Source organism: Drosophila ficusphila, unplaced genomic scaffold (assembly GCF_018152265.1).
Source record: "Drosophila ficusphila isolate 14025-0441.05 unplaced genomic scaffold, ASM1815226v1 contig_286, whole genome shotgun sequence".
In the NCBI taxonomy this organism is placed as follows: domain Eukaryota; kingdom Metazoa; phylum Arthropoda; class Insecta; order Diptera; family Drosophilidae; genus Drosophila; species Drosophila ficusphila.
In genome coordinates, this window is record NW_025064189.1 from 9,075,148 (window position 1) to 9,095,704 (window position 20,557).

A 20,557-nucleotide genomic window follows, 5' to 3' on the forward strand; every position below is an offset into this window, starting at 1 on the left:
ATAAGCTTTCTTGTTTTTCCACGGCTACTTCTTTTACAATGGTTCAGATATAAGGACATTAAAAAAACAGTGCTAACAAAAATAATATAACATGGTAACCTATTTGATTATAGTCGGACCCAAATTCCACAAACCTTAAGATATACAAAACCTCATCAATTCCGCACGACTCTCCTGTTTTCATGCATATTTATTACACATTAATGTAGATACAATTCGAATTGATATTTCGATCAGGTATTTTAAACTAAGGCAAAAATCTGTTCGCAAAACTATCGTTAAAAGCCGAGTGCATCATTAACGACTTAAAGTTTTCATTTTGGTGCGAGTTACTTTAGTTCAACTTGGTGGTACGGCAGTAGTTAACTTAATTCTTGGAATACATGTCATATCTCAACGCCTGTCGTTTCACTTTAGTGATTTTCACAATAATTTATTTGGGTTCTCTCGAATTCAATTTCGAATTTTCGACACTTTTAGCTTAACTGTAGGTTCATCATCATGAGTTTGCGTATACGCTTTGATCGGCGTACGGATTCCGTTTTGGTTATGGCCATTTACTATTTACACTAACTCCAGGCGCTTCATCTCCTTGAAGAGCTCGTGGCCCATTTTGGCAGGACTCCTGGTCACAATAACGCCAGCCTTCTCCAGAGCGGCGATCTTGTCGTTGGCACCTCCCTTTCCTCCGGAGATGATCGCTCCGGCGTGACCCATGCGTCGCCCGGGTGGCGCCGACACTCCGGCAATGAACGAGACCACAGGCTTGGCCTTGATGCCCTGCAATTAGGCGTTGGAAAGAGTTAATAATCGTTGCAGTGGCTAACTAAGTAGCTTCACCTACCGAATTGTACTCGGTCAGGTAGTCGGCAGCCTTCTCCTCGGCCACGCCTCCGATCTCGCCGATCAGGATGATGCCCTTGGTCTCGGGATCCTTGAGGAAGACCTCCAGGCAGTCGATGAAGTCGGTTCCGTTGAACGGATCGCCGCCGATGCCCACGCACAGGGTCTGGCCCAAGCCAACCTCGGTGGTCTGGTGCACGGCCTCGTAGGTCAGGGTTCCCGATCGGGAGACCACGCCGATTTTGCCACGCTTGTGGATGTGACCCGGCATGATTCCGATCTTGCACTGCAATTCGAAAAGGAAAAATAGTTGGGAAATATTTGAAAAAAAAATTTAATCAGGAGAGGGATTCCTAATTTACTGGGTGTGACGTCCAGAAAGAACAGGTTGATTATTAGTCATAAAAATCGTATTCTATAAACAAGACCACGAAGAAGTACAAAGTTCAAGATAAGACGGCCTTAGAGGATTGCCATTTCTGTTTCAACTGTATAGAAAAATCATATAGCGAATATTAAACAGATAACGATATGGTTTCTTTGTCGCGGACGTCACAAGCAGGAGATAAGAGAGCATCCGACGAAGGTGAACTTTGCACCCGGGCTAAGCGTATATTTAGACCTCTTAAAAGACGTACGAACCTGTTCGGGGGCGATGATTCCCGGACAGTTGGGTCCCACCAACCGCGACTTGCTTTGGCTGATGAGGGCATGCTTCACCTTGACCATGTCGTGCTGCGGCACGCCCTCCGTGATGCACACAATCAGCGGTATCTCCGCCTCCAGGGCCTCGATGATCGCGGCAGCAGCTCCCGGCGGTGGCACGTAGATCACGGTGGCGTGTGGGTCGGTGGCCTTCTTGGCCTCCGCCACCGAGGCGAAAACGGGCAGGCCCAAGTGCTGGGTGCCGCCCTTCTTGGGGGAAATGCCGCCGACCAACTTGGTGCCGTACTCCAGAGCCTGCTGGCTGTGGAACGTTCCCTGTTTGCCGGTGAATCCCTGGCAGATCACCCGCGAGTCGCCGTTCAGCTTAAGGTTGCCGCGGGTCTTGTTGTACTGCGAGTTGCAGCGCACGCCGGCAACGAAGCCATCTGAAAAATACCAACATCATTCATAATCATGTTTACAAACGTTTCTAATCAACAGAATATGCGACAATAGGTTTAAATTGACTTTTAATCGTAGATGTGGAACAGCTGCAGATTGCTACTTTGATTAATATTTGATGTTTCATAGTCCTGCAGCTTTCGCGGAAATAAAAGAAGGAGTTTGTCCAAAAGATAAGCTCCAGTGTTCAATTATGGTGCACCATTTGCAACATTTGAATTTTCAATTGCAGTGTACGCCAGCAACGAAAACTCACTTATATGCATCTGTATATGCATTGATTTTTGAGAGTAAATAGAAACTTTATAGTCATTATGAAATCTGTATTTTAAATAAAACATTGGTATATTATCGTGTTTAAGCATAGACTGAACTGTAACGCTAAAAAGAAGGAGTACTCGGAAATCCAAGTCAGTATAAGCAATCAAGCGTTTTGAACTTAAGAAAACTCTGACATTTATATTGTCCTAAAAACTGACGATTGTGTGACAAACTTGTAACCATAATTTGGCCTTCCTTTCGATTTCACGGATAAGCCGACCCTTTAATTCATTTTTCACAGTACTTATTTTAATGCGCTATATAAACCTGGCATCATTTTTAAAACTATCAGCTTCTTACCAGTTCATCATGAGAAACTTAAGCTTTTTATTTATTCTGGGTAAGATTTCTTGACAATTCAAGAACATATTTTACAGGTTTCCCCTTTAGCTGTCTTCGTATTGGGAATCAACGGAGAATGCAGTCATATGGTTCCAAAGATTTATAACCGCAGATTGCAACTTGTATGCCTCTAACTGGTGGGAAGCCGACAATCAGTCTTGCGAACGCAAAGAATTAGGACTATCACGTAGGTACATCCAATTTTGAAATGAATGTAATACTAGATGTTTCAAAATTTTCCAGCCTTCTTGGAAATTAAAGGCGGAAAATGTTCATCAGATAAACCTTCGTGTAAATATTTATATAAAGGATTACCTTTTAACAAAAAGTATATAAAGTAAATTGTAACCTCCAATAAAAGAGCTTGAAGCGAAATTGTGTTTTCTTGGCCACATCTAACTTGGTTTAGTAACAGTTCAATTTTCAATTGCAGTGTACACCGGCAACGAGCATTCATTTAAATGCATAGTTATTATGAAATATGTACATATATTAAATAAAACATTGTTATATTATCGTGTTTGACCATATAACTGAACTATAATGCTGAAACGAAGGAGAACTTGGAAAACCAAGTCAGTATAAATCAAGCGTTTTGAATTTAAGAAAACTCTGACATTTATACTGTCCTAAATACTGACGATTGTGTGACAATCTTAATCATAGTTTGGCCATCAATTTGATTTTACGGATAAACCGACCCTTTAATTCATTTTCCACAGTACTAATTTTCAGGCGCTATATAAAGCTGGCATTCCTTTTAAAACTATGAGACTCTTAACAGTTCATCATGAGAAACTTAAGCTTTTTATTTATTCTGGGTAAGATTTCTTGACAATTCAAGAACATATCATACAGGTTTTCCCTTTAGCTGTCTTCGTATTGGAAATCAACGGAAAATGCAGTCCACGAATTGCAAGGATTGTGGCCCCTGTTTGTGGAGTTGCCGCAGATTGCAACTACGATGCCACTAACAGATGGGACGCCGACAATCAGTCTTGCGAACGCAAAGAAATAGGACTATCACGTAGGTACAACCAATTTTGAAATGAATTTAATACTAGATGTTTTAAAATTTTCCAGCCTTCTTGGAAATTAAAGGCGGAAAATGTCCATCAGATAAACCCGAGTGTAAATATATACATAATGGAATACCTTTAAGCTAAAAGTATATTGTAACATCCAATAAAAGAGCTTGAAGCGAAATTGTGTTTTCTTGGCCATATCTAACTTGGTTTAGTAGCAGTTTAATTTTCAATTTCAGTGCACATCGGCAACGAGCATTTATGTATATGCATCTGTGTGTGCATCTAGAGAAACTAGAAACTTTATAGTTTTTATGAAATATGTGTATTAAATAAAACATTGTTATTCTATCGTGTTTAAGCATAGGCTGAACTGTAACGCTGAAACGAAGGAGAACTCGGAAAACGCTTTTCGAAAAGCGCTTTGAACTTAAACCAACTTTCAGACATTTATATTGTCCTAAAAACTCACGATTGTGTGACAAACTTGTAACCATAATTTGGCCTTCCTTTCGATTTCACGGATAAACCGACCCTTAAATTCATTTTTCGCAGTACTAATTCTCAGGCGCTATATAAACCTGTCATCGTTTTTAAAACTATCAGCTTCTTACCAGTTCATCATGAGAAACTTTAGCTTTGTTTTTATTCTGGGTAAGATTTCTTGACAATTCGAGAACATATTTTACAGGTTTTCCTTTTAGCTGTCTTCGTATTGGGAATCAACGGAAAATGCAGTCAAATGGCTGCATTGATTTTGGCCCCTGTTTGTGGAGTTGCCGCAGATTGCTACTTGAATGCCGACAACCGGTGGGTATTCGAAAATCAGTCTTGCGAACGCAAAGAAAAAGGACTACCACGTAGGTACAACCAATTTTAAAATTAATTTAATATTAGATGTTTCATAATCCTTCAGCCTTTTTGGAAATGAAAAGCGGAAAATGTCCTACAGATAAACCCTCGTGTGGATATATATAATGGATTACCTTTAAGCTCAAAGTATATTGTAACATCCAATAAAAGAGCTTGAATCGAAATTGCGTTTTCTTGGCCACGTCTAACTTGGTTTAGTAACAATTTAATTTTCAATTTCGGTGCACATCGGCAACGAACATTCATTTAAATGCATAGTTATTATGAAATATGTACATATGTTAAACAAAAAATTGTTATATTATCGTGTTTGATCATAGGCTAAACTTTAACGCTGAAACGAAGGAGAACTTGGAAAACCAAGTCAGTATAAATCAATCGTTTTGAGCTTAAGAAAACTCTTTGATTTATATTGCCCTAAAAACTGACGATTGTGTGACAAACTTGTAACCATAATTTGGCCTTCCTTTCGATTTCACGGATAAACCGACCCTTAAATTCATTTTTCGCAGTACTAATTTTAAGGCGCTAAATAAACCTGGCATCTTTTTTAAAACTATCAGCTTCTTACCAGTTCATCATGAGAAACTTAAGCTTTTTGTTTATTCTGGGCAAGATTTCTTGACAATTCAAAAACATATTTTACAGGTTTCCCCTTTAGCTGTCTTCGTATTGGGAATCAACGGAGAATGCAGAACTTGATTTCCATTGATTTATCATCCTAGTTGTGGAATAGCCGCAGATTGCTACTTGAATGGCGATAACGGATATTTACTTGAACATCAGTCTTGCAAACGCGAAGAAAAAGGACTTCCACGTAGGTACAACCAATTTTAAAATGAAATTAGATGTTTCACAATCCTTCAGCCTTCTTGGAAATAAAAGGCGGAGAATGTCCTACAGATAAACCCGAGTGTGAATATATAAGGGACTAATTTTAAGCGGAAATTACATTGTAACATCCAATAAAAGAGCTTGACGCGAAGATGTGTTTTCTTTCTTTCCTTTCTTACTTGGTTTAGTAACAGTTTAATTTTTCGCATCAAATTACAAATTTTCCGCCTATAATACTGAACTGTAAATATTTTGCTCGCTAAAATATGTATTATATTGCGATTTTCCTACAGTCAATATCATTATGAGGGCCCCTGCAGTTATATTTATTCTTGGTAAGATTTTATGAACCCAATTGCATCCATTGCATGAATTACAAAGTTCTATTAATTTTTGCTATCTGCAGTTATTACGATAATAGATATCCAGGGTGGAAAAAGTAAGTGTGATGGACCTATTTCACGTGTCAAGAATCCGCGCTGTGCATTTGCTAAGGATTGTTACTTTAGTGGCATTAATATTTGGGACGTGGGGCAAGAAAAGTGTAAGCGTGAAGAACAAGGACTATCTGGTAGGTTTAGGGATATTATCTAAATAAAAAGCACCTAAATGTATTTATTCTTTCAGAATTTTACAAAGTAAAGATCGGGAAATGTCCCACAGGCAAACCTGATTGCAAAAGAGCCGCCTAAAAAAACAATCTTTCAAAAATGATAGACAAGAAATTGCTTCATTTTTCAGAGCTAAAAGTTTTAGAACGGAAATTTTTCCTGAAGTTAGTTTTTTAAACCATTATCGATTGATTTTTAGATTTAAGGGAAATAATAAATAATAAACCGTGGATGCAAAAAATAACAGTAAAAAAATGCAACAAAGTTTATTCATTAAAATCGTACATTTTTCGGGCCTGAGAAAAATATAAGAAGGATTAAGATATGATCAAAAATCACTTCTATATTAGCTTATCGACATTTCACTGTACTTGTTGCCAAAAAATCAGTTGTTTGTACTATGGGTCACATGCAAACGAACCTTGAACACACCCCCTCCACTCCCTAGGAGGTATTTCTTCCTCTTATTCGAAGCCACGTATATGCAGGCTTAATAATTAACCTGACTATTCATCCCAATTGAAGCTGACTAATCAGAAGATCTCTTTTGAATGACAGGTGCCCTCTATTTGTTTGCCTTTTCTTTTTTTGTTCCATAAATCCACCGAAGTTATATAATTTATTATGCTGTATTGCATGTGTTAGGCAACTAATATTGGTAATACGCACCTCGCACTTTCAGCAGCGCCCTCATTGAAGCAGCCATGTTATCTGTGTGTGGCGGTTGTGCGATAAAAACAGCTTTACTTAATTAAAACGCGTTTAATTAATGCGAAATCTGCCGAACAGAAGGTTACGCCGTGCGATCTGGCAACACTAGGCCGCCTACACGTTGGTGGTGGGAGCTTTGCGGGATTGCCACATAGTTTGAGTACTGGTTCACACTTAACAAAAACTATCGGATACTTGCTAACAAATAAAAAATTTTATTAGGTATTTAACTTAGCTATCCAATTGAATACTTTATTGATTATAAACTGACAAATATATATTTTTATAGATAATGTAAAAAAAAATCACATTATTATTTGTTAGTTAAAAACAAGTACTGTTAATAACAAAATCGAAAACTGTGACCGTTGTTTGACAACCCACATTCAATATAAAGAAACTCAATGTACTTTAACTGATCCTTTATTTTAAAAAATTTAAGAAAGGATAGTTCAAGCTATTTATAAACTACACAAAATATATTGCCTCTCGTTAGACTGATAACGTCTAAATACTGAGATGACTTATACATTATTAACTAGCACAATGTACACAAAATGCGCCTACAAAAATCAGATTTTTTTTTCTCTGATCTTCGATTCTCTTCGCGCGACGTTTTAAAAACTTGTCAAGGTCAAAAAACTGGATACAAAATATCCGTTTGTATTTTTAAGTTAATATTACGAGTGTGTCATTGCTTCTTGCTAAACGGAGGGCTGTGGTGGTGGGCTTCGGCTTCTTGAGCTCTATCACCTAATTAAAGAGATTCTCGTTGGTCAGAGGAAGATCTTCCAGCGGCGGATGATCGTGGACATCCGGCTCTTGGCCCTCCTGGTCCTGACCACGATTAAATGCATTCTCCTCGCCCTTTTTCAAGCGCTGGTACACCAAAATAGAGCGGCCTGTACGCGACTGGCGGTGCTGCAATAGAGAGGCGATATTAGGTGACTGAGCGCCCAGTGCCTGCGACCACTCGTCCACCAGAGCCTGCGAGCCCTCCAGCCGGATTACCTCTGCGTGCTCGATGCGATGGAGCAGCCGGTAGTTACGGAGAAACACGCTAATATTCTCGGCCAGTGGATCAAAAAGTACCACGTGCGTAGGCAGAGCGGTCAGTGGATGCACGGGTATATGGGAGTTGATCCAATGAACGGGGTCCTCATAGAAGCGATCGGCCTCGTCTTTGTACTGCTCTTTCTTCTCAAGATTCGGTTCGCAGGTCAGGAAGCGCATCGTTACGTTCTGATGAATGTGACTGGCCAAAAGATAACAATTAGATCAAATTCCAAATAGAATTTCGAGCAAAAATTCTCACCTGTAATAAGGCGTGGAATGGCAGGGCATCAGGAACAGAATATTGGCCTTGTGATCGCGCTCATCCCTGTACTCCTGGGCAATCTCCCTCAGCTTGGGCATCAGCTCGATGGGTCCCTTCTGGTGTACTGTGCTCAAGTACCAGGCGGGCAAGACGTTGCCCACCAGGATTACCAGCGCAGTAGTCCACAACATGGTGCGCGATGCTCTGTAACTCCACGTCGACAAGGCGTCCGTGATCACATACAAGCAGAGGGGCAGCAGCGGGGACACAAATCGGAACTCCTTGTGTTCCACGGCACTCAAAACCACCAGAGTCAGAAAGATGGTGATCAAAAGCTGCTTGCTGACATTATACTTCCGCGACTGCCTCATAGTTACTATTATTCCGAAGATGAACGGCAACGTGTTGATTCCCAGGACTGTGGGCAATCCCACGGTGAAGTACCAGTACCAAGGGTGGGAGCCATAGAAGCTGCCGATGTTGTTGAAAATGTTGTACTTGAGAAACTCGTACGGGGTCACTATAAGATGGCCATGCCAGTAGGTATCGATGGCTATGCCCAGGCCTGCGACCAGTAAGCTGAAACACAAATTATATTTATTGGGGTACGCCTAATGGTTATTTAAATGTACGCTCACCCGATGAGCACAAATCGCTTGAAAATCAGCTCCAGAACATTTTGGCGGCTTCTGCGCAAGTGGTATAGGGATAAAGGCAGCCAAATCACACCTGCAGTGGGTCTCAGGAAACAGCAGATGGCAGCTGGCCATAGGTAAGCAGTGGTCTCGGCATGCCAGGGGAAAAAGCTCAAGGCAATCGTGGTCAGGGAAGTCTCCAAAGTGTTGGCCAGAGTTCGCGAAGCCGTGTAGAACCAGAACCAGGGAACCAAGATTAAAAACAGCGCCCACTTTCGTTTGCCGGTCCACACAAAGAAGCGGTAATCGGAGTAGGCCGATAACACGGCCTGCAGAATCCTTGGCAGAATAACCAGCAGTTGAGCACTGTCCAATTGCAAGAGGGCCAGGATTTTATACAGTCCGGCAATCAACAGGGGATATATATAGCTGCGAATGCCCTGCACCCATTCCCATGTCAGGTAGCCATAACTGAAAAATAGTGATTGAAGAAACACAAGGTTTTAGTGAGGTTCCTGATTTTGGCATATTATAGATGTAAGCAATAAGTATTTTCATTATATTATGCTTTTATTCAAAATCAATTTAGTTAGGGGAAACGAGGAATATTAAGTACAGAACGTCAAACAAAATACTTCAACATCTGTGGAAACACAATGTTGTTTTATTTTTTATGAATGAAGTTAGTCATGTTGATGTCTTATAACACCAACGTAATATGTGAAACGTATGAACTGTCAAGTTTTAGTTAAAAATAAAGCAAAATCTAAATAGATAAAGAGCAAAAACTGAATTTGAACTTACCCAAAGGTCAGTTTGTGGGCCACTTCCAGGCTTTGCCAATATTCATCCGGAACGTAGTAGGTTTGCACTACGAAAACGGAGGCCAATCGTACGGCCAAAATAAATATAAAAACATAGATCAGCCTCATATCGCAACGCGTGGGTCCAAAAAATCTTCCAAAATTAGTCACCCGAAAAACCGGATGGGGATACCTAAACACCTGAAACTAAAGCGGATTAAATAGAAGTTTTAAGGCGACTTCTCAGACCGATCCTAACCTTAAATAGTTGCGTGTGTTAGGGAATTACCAACCGGTCGGATTTGGTAGAAATTAAGAAATTTCTTACCTACTAAATCGAATCACCTTTCGGCAAAAAAAAGGCGGCCTAAAAATAACGCGAAGCAGTGCAAAGCAAAATTAATAAAGTGTGACCGTAGTTGGCGTCGCAGGGTTGCCTAAAACTATCGATTTATATCGGTCAGTGGTGTATGGTGTTACAGATTTTAATTTAACGTTTAACATCCGAGTTTGAATAAATAGTAAGACATAGAAATTTAACTTACAGGAGCTTTACCAAATAAACGAATTGATTTGATTAAGAGGCTTAAATTCCGTTAAGACTCAATATTCAAACACAACTGCATTTTAAATTGTATCTGGAAAAGTGCATCATTTAATATTTCATTCTTTTTTTAGTAATCTTAATCTCCAAGCGCCCTTCTTAATGCTTACCTAATCCTACTTGCAAATGGGGTAAACCAAAAGCTGGAAAAATAAATTTAATGGATTCATCAAGTCGATCGCTAAAGCAAGTGTTCCAAAGTCAAATAGAGATAACAAACCGAGTTCTTGTTACCTTTTTGCATATTTATGGGCAACTTAACCAGGTAGGCAGAGAGGGTCTGTCGAGGTTGCGGGCCGGATCCAAATCAGATTGGGTAGGATGAGGATGGTTGGCTGTATTTGTCTGATTCCTCAAAAGATGTTTTTAAACCTTGATAACTATTCAACGATGAATTCTGGAATACCGCCGAAACCAAAGTTTTGGTCAAAATTGTTCGGAAAATACCTGATGCTGACGAACACTGTCGGCTCGGGAGTTCTGCTCCCCATTGGAGACGCAGTGGCCCAGCAGTACGAGCGAATGGGAGACAAGAAACCCTTTGATTTTTCCCGCTCGGGGTGCATGATGGTCACGGGATTGGTGATCGGCCCCGTCCAGCACGGATTCTACCTGCTGCTGGATAGGCTGCTCCCAGGAACGAACCGATCGGGAATCGTGCGAAAGCTCCTCGCCGACCAGCTGATTATGTCGCCCATCTATATATCAATGTTCTTTTACATCAGCGGCCTTCTGGAGGGGGGATCCATTCGAGAGTGCAACGACGAAATGTCCGAGAAGTTCCTCTACACTTGGCTGGCCGACATGTGCTTCTGGCCAGGTCTGCAGTACTTTAATTTCCGATACTTGAAGTCATTCTACCGCGTTGCTTTCGTCAATCTGGCCAACTGTGCGTATATCGTTCTGCTTTCCCATATAAAGCACAGCCAATCTGGCATTTGGCCATAAAATTATAGTGCCCCCATTATACTAAAATAAAAAACTGCATAAAAACTTTACTAATATAATTTACTTCAATCTAATAGACTTTTACTGAAAAATATAAATCATCAAAACTACGCACAATATATTTGAACAAATTTAAAAAACGATGAAACGAGACTTATCGATTTATCTACCACGAGATCGGAAATGGGGAGCCGAAAAGGGTGCCATCCCAATCAGCTGTTAGTTTAACGTCAAGACAATCGGGGATTTCGTAACGTCCAAAACACACGGGACTACAGTAGTCTCAAATAGCAGCGGCAGCTGATAATGTACGGCATTCGCTGCCTGCGCCAGTTGTATGTCCTCCGGACCCCGGCACGCCCACTGACTTGGAGGCTCCGTGGATCCCTGGACTCCCGGCGGGATTTCACGGTCTTGTGTCGGGTGAAGGCCTTCGAAATCGGTCCGCGAAAACGCCCGGGTCTTCGTTTGAGCCATGGCAAGGGGGGAGACGAAGGGCGGGGCCCTGGGCTTTCTACTCATGCGATGGACAAAAATTGCCTGGAGCAATATGTTCGGAAAGTACCTGCTCATCACGAACGTGGTGGGCTCTGGTCTTCTGATGGTGGTCGGCGACGTAATCGCCCAGGAATACGAGTACCGGAGGGGACTGCGGCACCAGGACCGCTTCGACACGGATCGCATGTTCAGGATGTTTGTGGCGGGCGCTCTACAGGGACCCCTCCATCACTACGTCTACAACTGGATGGACAGAGTGATGCCCGCCCGCACATTTCAGAACATCGTCAAGAAGATCCTGATAGACCAGCTGGTCATGTCGCCCGCCTGCATCCTCATTTTCTTCTATTCCATCTGCTATCTGGAGCGCCAAACACTGGAAGCCACCAACCAGGAGCTGATCAGTAAGTTCCCGTACGTCTACCTGCTCGACTGGATGACCTGGCCGGCGGCGCAGTATCTAAACTTTCGCTACCTGGACACCAAATACCGCGTGACCTTCGTCAATGTCTGCACGGCGGTGTATAATGTGCTTATGTCCTACATGAAGCACGATTTTGGAATCCATTTGCCTCTTGAAGAAGAATTGGGGGACCCCACCAAGATGTCCTTTGTGCTAACGAATTCCCCGACAAATTCAGAAGCCGAGAAGTCCGGTTAATTGTGATATTGATTAAAGTCGAAATTTCCAAGTCACTGTGAAAAGAGGTGTTATTATGCAAAAGGAAGAGGCTTTTAGAACAAATATAAATGTATGTATATCGTACAAAGGTGAACCTGAACGTTGTCTACGTTGTAATCCCTAGAGTAAATAAACTAAACCTTGTCATGACGAACATTAGACGCAACTAAACTTTAGGTAATTTAACAGCTTTTAACTTATAAGGTTCCAAAATGGACGTAAATGTTCAATCATGTATTTAAGTTTTACGCCAAGGCAGTAAATTGTGGCATTAGAAAAACTATAACATATCAAAATACGGTACCTCAACAAGAAATATTTCTGATGTGAAGCATAAACACCTAGTCTTTGTTAATAGTTTAAGATAAACTGCATCTTATATTTAAGGTTTAGTGGATTAAAGAAGCAATTCCAAGAAGTTAAAACGATATTTACACTGTAAGCTTATAGAAGCTATTAAACACTAAATACCCCGGTGGTCTTCCTTCTCACTTTATCACAATCGTCTCAATCGGTTGGCTGATGCCAAAGATGTGCTGGGCCAGCGTTAAATGCTCCTGGGTGATGAAATTCGCCAGCAATGTGATTACATTCTCGTTGCAACGGGCAATCTGCTGGCGAGTAATGGCCTTGAATTCGTCCCTAGCTCCTTTGTCCGCTCCACGGGTGCCAATTCTCCGCGACTGGGAACCAGCTGATCCACCCGTGGCGTTTGGTGTGCCACTGGAGGTAGGCGAGCTGGTCAACTCGAAGTTATCCTCCTGCTGGGAGTTCCAAATGTGCGACAGTTCCTCAATCAGATCAATGGCAATTATGTAGGTAGACAGCGTGCGCAGATTGAACGATTTGCGTTGCTTAATCATGCTGAAAATTTGTTGGGTGAGCAGCACATCGTTAAGGAGATTCAGTTGCTGGAGCACCAGTAGATCGCCAAGCAATCGATCGGGGCAGTTGGGTTCGTACACCTTTCGACTCAGCCGACTAATGATGGCTCCCACGCAATATTGAACCAAAGCCGATCGTGTGAGGGGCAGGAAAATCATGTGACGGTGGCCTTTGAGCGACATGTTGTCTAGAAGTTGACCCTGTGTAGCGGGCAGTTCGGAGAGGATTTTCAGGATGCACTGGAAGCCCTGGAGCTGTGGAAGAAGTTGATATACAGTTGCTCATTTAAATTTACATGTTACTTACTGTCATGCTTCCTTGCATCAGATTAAGACTAAGGATCTGAAGACTCTGCACCAAACTGCTCTGGGTGGTCATGTCGGCCATAAGTTTGTTGGCCTCATCGCGGTGCCCGAAGTATATGGCCAAGTCGAACAGGAACCTTGAGATCCAAGGTGCCAGAGGAAGAGCTAGCATAAGTTGACTAAAATCGCGCTGAAACTGATCCGTATTTAGCAACTGCCAGCACTGAGCGGCGTGCAAAAAGGCCTTAGACAACTCTGGGCTTATTGCGGTGGTCAGGGAGAACTTCGGGGGCTCCATGCTGGGCACTTCAGACCCATCGCTCTCTGGCGACCATTCCATAAATCCCTCCACCAAAACGTGGCTGACATCTGCATCCTCAATCCTCAGCTTGCAGTTCCGTATGTAACCGTGCAGAGAGTATATAAACAATGTGGTGGCGTAGAACAAAACCTGGGAACTGCCCGCAGGACTCCCGGAGAGTATGTCCACCAACTTTTCCCAGTAAACGTTCTGATTTACATGTTTACTGAAGGGTAAAAAGGGCTCCCAGCCCATCATCTGTCCGCAGATCATCAGTACCTTAAAAATATTCTTCCAGGCATCCGCCGTATCCGATTCGTCCATGATCTGTCGTAGGTAAAACTCCAAGGAACTGGTATATAACCTGCAGGCGAGATTTGGAGAGAGTTCCGGGGGTTTATTTTGAATCATGGGCAGCACCTCCTCCACCAAAATTCTTTGGTACAATTCCGAATCGGTTTTCATGCCCTCGGCCAGCATTTCTAGCAATCTGGGGGCCTGGGTAATGGCCGATTTAGGAAACTTGTTAAACATCAGTATGTAGATATAGACGCACTGCTCCAGATTATCGCCACAGTGGTTAATCGTGTGCATAAAGATATTGTGTTGAACTTCCGGTGTAAGGTGTTTGTACATCTTTACATAGAACTCCTGTTCTGGCGTATTTTCGTTTTCATTTCTGAGGGCGTTTGTTAGGGCATTGATTTCCTGCCACAGTTCCGTATGCTGATTCGGAAAGTTGGTAGCTCTGTAAAAGCAGAAGGTATTTAGAAACCGAATAAACATTAATTTACACACCTACATGACGCTGAAACACTTTGCCGCCTCCTCGTAATTTTTACCATCACGCTCCAACAAGTAAGCCTCATATTGCAAGTTGAAGGCATTGGGGTACAGGGTTTTGGCCGTGATGATCCAAGCCATCGCCGCACATGGATCGGATTTTCGGAGACGTTGCGCCTCCTTGACCATGTACAGCTCGTTTTCCTCGTTGTTTGGCATGTTTATTTCTTAATTTCTTTTTTTTGTCTTAACTTTTCTCGCAGTCAACAAAACATTTAGCCGGCAGTTAGTGGTCTGTTTACTAACACTGGAAACAAAACTCTTAACAGCTTGTGCCAAATAGCTAAAACTAAAATCAAGTTCCAATTCGTAATAAATGTTAATTCTATAAAATGTTTCTTAGCTCAGCAAAGATGTATAGTTTTTTTGTTGTGATAACTTGTTATTTGAAGACAGCAGTAATCTAGAAACTAGCTCCTAGGCTGCGCCATCGATAATTATAATATCGATAAGTGCAGTGTTGCGATGTAGTGTTGTTCAGCGGCCAAGTGCCAGCTGATTTTTCGCGAAAAAATTTTTATTCCTAAATATTAGTAATTGCTGTGGTTTTTCGCTAACAAAATCGAAAACTATTATATTAAATATAGATACAAATGTGGATGTGGTATCTTCCCGTGTTATGAGCGTGACTAAGTGCGTTTTCTAGGAAATATTTGCCGACGCTGCGTATTATTGTTTTTGTTGCGTGATTAATACATTGGTGGTTATTTGGAAATTTTGCAAAACATCTTGTAATTTAGATATACAGTGCCACATCTGCTGCAATTTAACAAATAGATAAAAAAGATAACATTGTGGTTCCCCATTTAAATTTCACTATAAATACCGGCGCGTAAACGCAGTATGCCCCATTTTCCAATTGTCATCATCAGCTCCTCGATAAAATAACAATGACAGTCCAAATAATAAGTTAATTCAAAACACTCCGCAAAATTTATACGTAAATAAAACAAAAAAATGTCAGAGGCAAACTCGGTAAAAGAGGGCCTTAAAACTGGCCTCTCGACAGCCGGTGAACAACACCAGCAAGATGAGCAACAAGTGGTTGCCACCACGGAAACCAAAACTCCAGATTTGGGTATGTCGATCCAAGCTAAAGATGTAATGTAAAATTAAATGTAAGAAATAAAATGACTAAAGTTAAGCACACCTTGAAGATATTGATAAATGGCTTGCTGTTCGCGATTTCCCCATTGTTTACTCGTAATCCTCCACTATTTATTAATGTCTTGGCACTTATCACAAGTTGGACACTGCCCTATAAATCATAGAAACCAACAGAAAAGTAAATATTAAACAAATAATTTAAGCAATATGCAAATAGCAATCACTCACACTGTAAAATTAGCTTAAAAATTTTATTTTATTTATTAAAGCCGTTTCTGTTACATTTATTCAAGCTATCATTTGTGTTAGGAATTATAATCTAAATTTATTCGCTCTGATTCTCTTGCTGATTTTTCGCGCCTTTTATTGATATGAATATTTTATTAAAAAAAACAGTTATTTTAAAAGTATTTTGGCCTTAGCTTTTCCAAATGTAATATTATGTTTAATTAAAATAAACCTCTCACTTTCACTTGATTTTTAACATGATTTTGTAGCACCAGCACCTTATTCAATGGCAGTGGGTCATAAACACTTTTACAGTGAAACTAATTTAAATAGCCTTTGAAAAGTATACACTCATTATTTTATTTATATGGATTTTGTTGGAATAAAATTCTTTAGACTTAAATTACACGATTAAATTAAATTAAACTAAAAAGCACGATGCAATTTATTTTCAATTTAAGTGTCACTAATGCAATTATGTTCTCTTTTCCGTGATTTGCGATTGCCTACAAGTGTGAATTTATCATTTTAATTTTTGTATTAGCACAAAGTAAACGCGAGTTTTAAGTTGATGTATGTGTTATATTTTCGTAGTGTAAAAATGTATTGTATATAACCACCACTTTGAGTTGTTGCATCCCAAACCGCGCACAGCAGGTTAGTTGCTGCATTTCTAAACCCTAAAAGTTCCACCTTAACCACAAGCACACAAAAATCGACTAATCATTTTTCGTGATTTTCTAAAAAAAAAACAACTTAAACAAAACCTCATTACAGTGCCGAAAAAGAATCGTCAGCGTTTAACAGAGGAGCAGAAAGGCAGCCTGGAGTCAGCGAATCCCTTGATCCTGGAGCATGCCAGCCTGGAATCAGTGCCACAGCATCTGGAGAAGCTCATGAAGCAGTACCAGGAAAATCGGAAAATGCCGGCTGCCGAATGGCTAACCCTTCTGATTTATTTGCTGGCCCTCGAGTGCGGATTTGTGGAGGAGGAGATTTATGCGCAGAAGAGGCACCTTTTGCAGCCGGTTCCATCTTTCAGCAGCTTCCACGCGCTGAACGTGCGGCTCCTCAGCGAACAGCCGGCCCATTATGAGGTGTGCTTCAACGACTCGGCGTACTCGATGCGACTGCGGACCCTGTTGGACAAACACGCCTCCGAGGAGGCTTCCCTGGTGGCCGCCCTTCAAACGCGGCTCATGGCCATCACCTTGGGGGATCAGCTCATGGTCACCCTGTCCCCAGCTCCGCCCTCGAAGCAACCTGGTTACAGCATCAGCCTGTCCATCGGCCGGTATGTCCTGAGCGTCCAGGCGAAGAACAAGCCCGTGTACCACCGCTTCCGAAAGCTGGACGAGCTCTCCTACCAACTCAAGCAGAACGTGTTCCAGCCCATGCGAGCCCAACAACTCATGCAGATGGAGAACAAGCTGCAGCCCTCGCTGCTGGGCCTTCCGAACGAGCTCTACCACGAGATCTTCAGGTACCTCGACAAGAGCCAGCTCAACGTGGTGGCCAAGGTCAACCGCCAGCTGCAGTTCTACAGCAAGGAAGCGGAACGCAAACGCTCCATTAAACCGACTTGATTTCAATGAAATTTATTAGATGATTGAATGTCAAAAAGGCACTAGTTGAAACATTTGCGAGCGAGAGCTCTCTGATATATTAAGAAACATATAAAATAGTCTTTAAATCCGTGGGTTATTTTGTAGATACAAGTTTTATACTTACATAGTTTTGTAATTCTTTGGCTTTGGTCTGGGCTCAATCAAGTTTCCTGAAATGAATGCAGTGTAAGCAACTCCTTTTTTCTATAAAATGTAATAAATTATCTTCTGATGATAGTTGACGAGTTTTATTTAATGGCTTCGAAGGATATCTAACATAGTTTTATTTAAGTTTGCCACAAAACTATAACCTTCTATAACTAGTGTCTGTAATAATTTTTTAATTTCCGATTTGTGCCTTGCTTTCATTACTTTTTTGGGTTGTAGCGGCATCGAGGATAATTGTGGACCCTCCAACGCCGTCGGCTGAGTCCTGTAGCTCTTATGACATTTTCGAGCCCCCTTCCACACCGCTGGATTGCATCAGCATCAAGAGCAGTGCCAGCAGCTACCTCTACGATCGTGATATTACAGGTGAGTCCGCATGTCCTTGCGATTCGCATGCTCCCCCTTGTCACCCCCTTTTCGGCGCAAAGAGGGGTACACGCCCCTAAACGAGTCGGCCCTCAACCACAGAAGTGCAGAATGCGAAACAAGCGGCTCCGGCAGCCGAAAACGCGCCGAGATTGTCGCATCCACAATCCCCAGTGTGCCCCAAAACCCAAACCCAATTCCTCACCTCGTCGGCTCCGAATCTCCAGCCTCCAACATCCAACCTCCCATGCCCACTTCGATTTTTTATGCGCACGCAAAATCAACAAAACCCACGCGGGCAAAACGGCACCCCTATAACCCCTATGAAAGCCACATCTCCGTACACTGCGAGGAAGTCATGAATAATTGACGAACTCTCTAAATAAATTATCAGGAATGTGGAGACTGCTTTACAATATTACCTAACATACTCTGATTAACAAATCCTGAAAGAATAAAACACAGAATTATATTATTATGTTATTACATCTAACATCCCCTAATATAGTTGTTAACTATTCCCCTGTAACATTTTCGCCCAGTGTAAACCCCTTGGCCTCTTTGCCTTTTTGGTTTTCCTGGCGGATGGCATCCACAATTCGGTTTTTCTCCCTCAACTGCGGGATGCTTGCTGCTCGGTGCTGGGCTCCTATTTCGTGTTTATATTACGATATCGACTTTCTCGAGCGGAGCCTTATCACTGGACTAAAAACAAACATTCGGTCGGAGAGGGAGCACAGCTCCCCAGCTTTCCCCTTGGAATCCGTATGTTTTCGGGTTCCCGTGGGTCCTGTCGAAATTATCTGGCTACAACTTTATCAAAATAACGAAAAACAGTGACAAATGCATAAATAAATTATGGCAAAGGCAAACAAAGCAAAACATATACGACTGGGCTGCGCTCTCGCAATTATTTTTAAACTCGAGTCGTGTCTGCTGAAAAGCTTCGGAGAACCGAGAGGAGCTTTCTTTCGAGCTGCTCTTGAAGAGTTGCTCTGCATTTCCCAGGAGCAGCTGTTTTCCCCAGCCCCGCCCCCGACTCTTGTCTCCCACAATCTGTTCGAATGGTTGGGGTGAATGAACCCGCAGATGTGGGCATCGCACAATGGTTTGGGTTTTTTTTAAAACATGTTTATTATATTTTCATAATTTGGGAAAATCATGTACATACTTCCATCAATTGTTGGTGTGGTGGGTCTAGTCACTTTTTACATTATGTGCAAAGAAAATTCGCCCGATTTTTTCTTAGTAGTGCATTCATAAATACTTTAAAACTGCTTGCAACCTTGAAGCCAATGTGATCCTGGTCACACTGTGCGCTCATCTGCGATGGTAAACTGTGCCAAACTTTTCATTCTGCTCCTCGTTTTAGTAGCTGTTGTTGCTTATCCTTCTCTTTCTCCACGCCTCCCTTGTGGGCGGGCTAATAACCGTAAACAGCAAAGAGGAATCAAAAGAGTTGGCAAAACATACGTTGCTCCTTTTCGTCCTTTTTCATTCCTTTGCGATGCAAGCTAAAGCAAGGGCCACTTTTCTAAATATTCCCTCTCTCTGTTACTCCTGAATACACTGAAAAAAATGGCAAATCCATTATGAAAAACTCTCTTTTAAGTAGAGTTCGGTGATAAGTGATGTTTCTTATTTATTTGCATATGGAAATATTATTTTAAAGCTATTAAATTACTTTTGCTTTTTGGTTTAATAGGTACAATATAGTAGTCCCATACTGGTAAAGTCAGCTAAAAGTACTCGATTGACCCTTTTGTTTGTTATCTGTGCTTTTCGCTCTCGCAGACTCCGCAAACTCTCTCCGACTTTCTCCCGCTTTCTCCCACTCTCTCGGCCGATTGCGCTTTTGTCGTTTCGCTCCTTGGGCAGCCAGCTTTTCCGCAGGATAACAAAGCTCGGCGCAATCAGTCGTCGTACTTTGGCCCAGCGTCTCTGGTCGGAAAAGCGGAATAGCGGGACCTTTCACCCGGGAGAGAGTGTCGCGAGTCCTCGCTCTCGCCCAGATACCGTTAGAACCTGTTCGAACTAGGTCCTCCAGTGACATACATATGCATCGCGCCCTCCGCGTCCGCGAGTGCTCGGTGTTCCCCTGAATAACATATAAATAAATCAGTCCTTTCTGGTCCAGAATTGGATTCCAAACAACAGCTGTTTTTCGCAGGCAGCGCTAAGGATTATAATATCTACTTTCCAGTGGGCTTAGGAATTTGCCAGCGACCTTGACATAGCAACCGCAGTCAATGGTCTAGCTATTATCTGTATAATCTAATATAATAGTTCAATGGCAATTAGCAATACGTTGTAAAGTTCGGAATTTAAAAAACCTTTGTAGATTATTTTGATAACTAAATTTGTAACGGAAGTTAACAATCTAAGTATATCCAAATCTTAAATTATTATTATAAATTATAAAGTGATACAACCGATATTAAATTGAGGAGCATCATACATGACATCATGCATGACTCTTCCGAAATGGTCTAAGTGAATGGCCTAAAACTTTCTTATCGAAAGCCACAAAGAATCGGCCTCAAGCTGGATTACAGCGGCGACAGCAATGGACCCTGGGAGAAGCAGCACTTG

General features: G+C 41.7%; 7 protein-coding genes across 14 annotated transcripts in view; 4 read left to right on the forward strand and 3 right to left on the reverse strand.

Moving 5' to 3' along the window:
* Window positions 1–172: 172 nt before the first annotated feature.
* On the reverse strand, window positions 173–6,782 carry LOC108099830 (succinate--CoA ligase [ADP/GDP-forming] subunit alpha, mitochondrial). Its single transcript, XM_017203465.2, has 4 exons — window positions 6,626–6,782; window positions 1,486–1,934; window positions 845–1,129; window positions 173–780 (listed from the first exon to the last, which is right to left on the reverse strand). The coding sequence occupies exons 1-4, from the start codon at window positions 6,660–6,662 to the stop codon at window positions 565–567; spliced, it is 987 nt and encodes a 328-aa protein (XP_017058954.1). The 5' UTR covers window positions 6,663–6,782; the 3' UTR covers window positions 173–564.
* On the forward strand, window positions 2,556–4,675 carry LOC108099858 (accessory gland protein Acp63F). Of its 2 annotated transcripts, XR_006245372.1 has the most exons (5): window positions 2,556–2,611; window positions 3,485–3,640; window positions 3,697–4,292; window positions 4,343–4,498; window positions 4,555–4,675. XR_006245372.1 is itself a non-coding variant. In XM_017203508.2 (3 exons), exons 1-3 carry the CDS (start codon window positions 4,262–4,264, stop codon window positions 4,614–4,616), a joined length of 249 nt encoding a protein of 82 aa, XP_017058997.1. In that variant the 5' UTR covers window positions 4,226–4,261; the 3' UTR covers window positions 4,617–4,675. The 2 variants fall into 2 exon arrangements, 1 of the variants encoding a protein (XP_017058997.1); XM_017203508.2 differs by lacking the exons at window positions 2,556–2,611; window positions 3,485–3,640 and having other exon boundaries at window positions 4,226–4,292.
* Window positions 6,783–7,074: 292 nt separating the features above from the next.
* LOC108099992 (GPI mannosyltransferase 3) lies at window positions 7,075–9,838 on the reverse strand. 4 transcript variants are annotated; one of them, XM_017203717.2, is made up of 6 exons: window positions 9,683–9,817; window positions 9,425–9,624; window positions 8,624–9,091; window positions 7,983–8,564; window positions 7,679–7,922; window positions 7,075–7,588 (listed from the first exon to the last, which is right to left on the reverse strand). In XM_017203717.2, exons 2-6 carry the CDS (start codon window positions 9,550–9,552, stop codon window positions 7,421–7,423), a joined length of 1,590 nt encoding a protein of 529 aa, XP_017059206.1. In that variant the 5' UTR covers window positions 9,553–9,624; window positions 9,683–9,817; the 3' UTR covers window positions 7,075–7,420. The 4 variants fall into 4 exon arrangements, with proteins under 4 accessions (XP_017059206.1, XP_017059190.1, XP_017059197.1 ...); XM_017203701.2 differs by having other exon boundaries at window positions 7,075–7,922; window positions 9,425–9,630; window positions 9,752–9,838; XM_017203708.2 differs by having other exon boundaries at window positions 7,075–7,922; window positions 9,752–9,834.
* Window positions 9,839–10,233: 395 nt separating this feature from the next.
* On the forward strand, window positions 10,234–11,025 carry LOC108099333 (mpv17-like protein 2). Its single transcript, XM_017202810.1, has one exon. The coding sequence runs from the start codon at window positions 10,349–10,351 to the stop codon at window positions 10,973–10,975; it is 627 nt and encodes a 208-aa protein (XP_017058299.1). The 5' UTR covers window positions 10,234–10,348; the 3' UTR covers window positions 10,976–11,025.
* Window positions 11,026–11,168: 143 nt separating this feature from the next.
* On the forward strand, window positions 11,169–12,314 carry LOC108099328 (mpv17-like protein 2). The gene is given in 2 exon segments (XM_017202798.2): window positions 11,169–11,458; window positions 11,460–12,314. Coding segments are annotated over 2 exon segments (852 nt in total). The 5' UTR covers window positions 11,169–11,281; the 3' UTR covers window positions 12,135–12,314.
* Window positions 12,315–12,502: 188 nt separating this feature from the next.
* Window positions 12,503–14,887, reverse strand: LOC108099325 (integrator complex subunit 10). Its single transcript, XM_017202765.2, has 3 exons — window positions 14,449–14,887; window positions 13,347–14,394; window positions 12,503–13,294 (listed from the first exon to the last, which is right to left on the reverse strand). Exons 1-3 carry the CDS (start codon window positions 14,646–14,648, stop codon window positions 12,644–12,646), a joined length of 1,899 nt encoding a protein of 632 aa, XP_017058254.1. The 5' UTR covers window positions 14,649–14,887; the 3' UTR covers window positions 12,503–12,643.
* A 95-nt stretch (window positions 14,888–14,982) lies between these two features.
* LOC108099269 (protein nutcracker) overlaps window positions 14,983–20,557 on the forward strand; it is a 91,885-nt gene continuing 86,310 nt past the window's right edge. Inside the window, exons 1-3 of one of the 4 annotated variants that reach the window (XM_017202692.2) lie at window positions 14,983–15,122; window positions 15,230–15,567; window positions 17,819–17,965. In XM_017202692.2, coding sequence (XP_017058181.1) covers window positions 15,447–15,567; window positions 17,819–17,965 — 268 coding nt within the window. In that variant the 5' untranslated portion in view covers window positions 14,983–15,122; window positions 15,230–15,446. Of the gene's footprint in view, window positions 15,568–16,601; window positions 17,669–17,818; window positions 17,966–20,557 lie in introns of those variants that run through there. The other 3 variants (XM_017202684.2, XM_017202699.2, XM_017202751.2) reach the window with 3 other exon arrangements.

What these genes read in the sequence shown, in the direction of transcription:
- LOC108099325 (XM_017202765.2), bottom strand. Translation starts at nt 14,648, where the DNA reads ATGCCAAACAACGAGGAAAACGAGCTGTACATGGTCAAGGAGGCGCAA. An exon ending in GCAAAGTGTTTCAGCGTCAT is followed by an intron (nt 14,395 to 14,448) that starts GTAGGTGTGTAA and finishes CTGCTTTTACAG; the next exon opens with AGCTACCAACTTTCCGAATC. An exon ending in TGATGCAAGGAAGCATGACA is followed by an intron (nt 13,295 to 13,346) that starts GTAAGTAACATG and finishes CTTCTTCCACAG; the next exon opens with CTCCAGGGCTTCCAGTGCAT.
- LOC108099992 (XM_017203701.2), bottom strand. Translation starts at nt 9,552, where the DNA reads ATGAGGCTGATCTATGTTTTTATATTTATTTTGGCCGTACGATTGGCC. An exon ending in GCCCACAAACTGACCTTTGG is followed by an intron (nt 9,092 to 9,424) that starts GTAAGTTCAAAT and finishes ACTATTTTTCAG; the next exon opens with TTATGGCTACCTGACATGGG. An exon ending in CATTCCACGCCTTATTACAG is followed by an intron (nt 7,923 to 7,982) that starts GTGAGAATTTTT and finishes TCTTTTGGCCAG; the next exon opens with TCACATTCATCAGAACGTAA.
- LOC108099333 (XM_017202810.1), top strand. Translation starts at nt 10,349, where the DNA reads ATGAGGATGGTTGGCTGTATTTGTCTGATTCCTCAAAAGATGTTTTTA.
- LOC108099858 (XM_017203508.2), top strand. Translation starts at nt 4,262, where the DNA reads ATGAGAAACTTTAGCTTTGTTTTTATTCTGG. An exon ending in TAGCTTTGTTTTTATTCTGG is followed by an intron (nt 4,293 to 4,342) that starts GTAAGATTTCTT and finishes TTTTCCTTTTAG; the next exon opens with CTGTCTTCGTATTGGGAATC. An exon ending in CAAAGAAAAAGGACTACCAC is followed by an intron (nt 4,499 to 4,554) that starts GTAGGTACAACC and finishes ATAATCCTTCAG; the next exon opens with CCTTTTTGGAAATGAAAAGC.
- LOC108099830 (XM_017203465.2), bottom strand. Translation starts at nt 6,662, where the DNA reads ATGGCTGCTTCAATGAGGGCGCTGCTGAAAGTGCGAG. An exon ending in GAATCATCGCCCCCGAACAG is followed by an intron (nt 1,130 to 1,485) that starts GTTCGTACGTCT and finishes TTCGAATTGCAG; the next exon opens with TGCAAGATCGGAATCATGCC. An exon ending in ACCTGACCGAGTACAATTCG is followed by an intron (nt 781 to 844) that starts GTAGGTGAAGCT and finishes GCCTAATTGCAG; the next exon opens with GGCATCAAGGCCAAGCCTGT.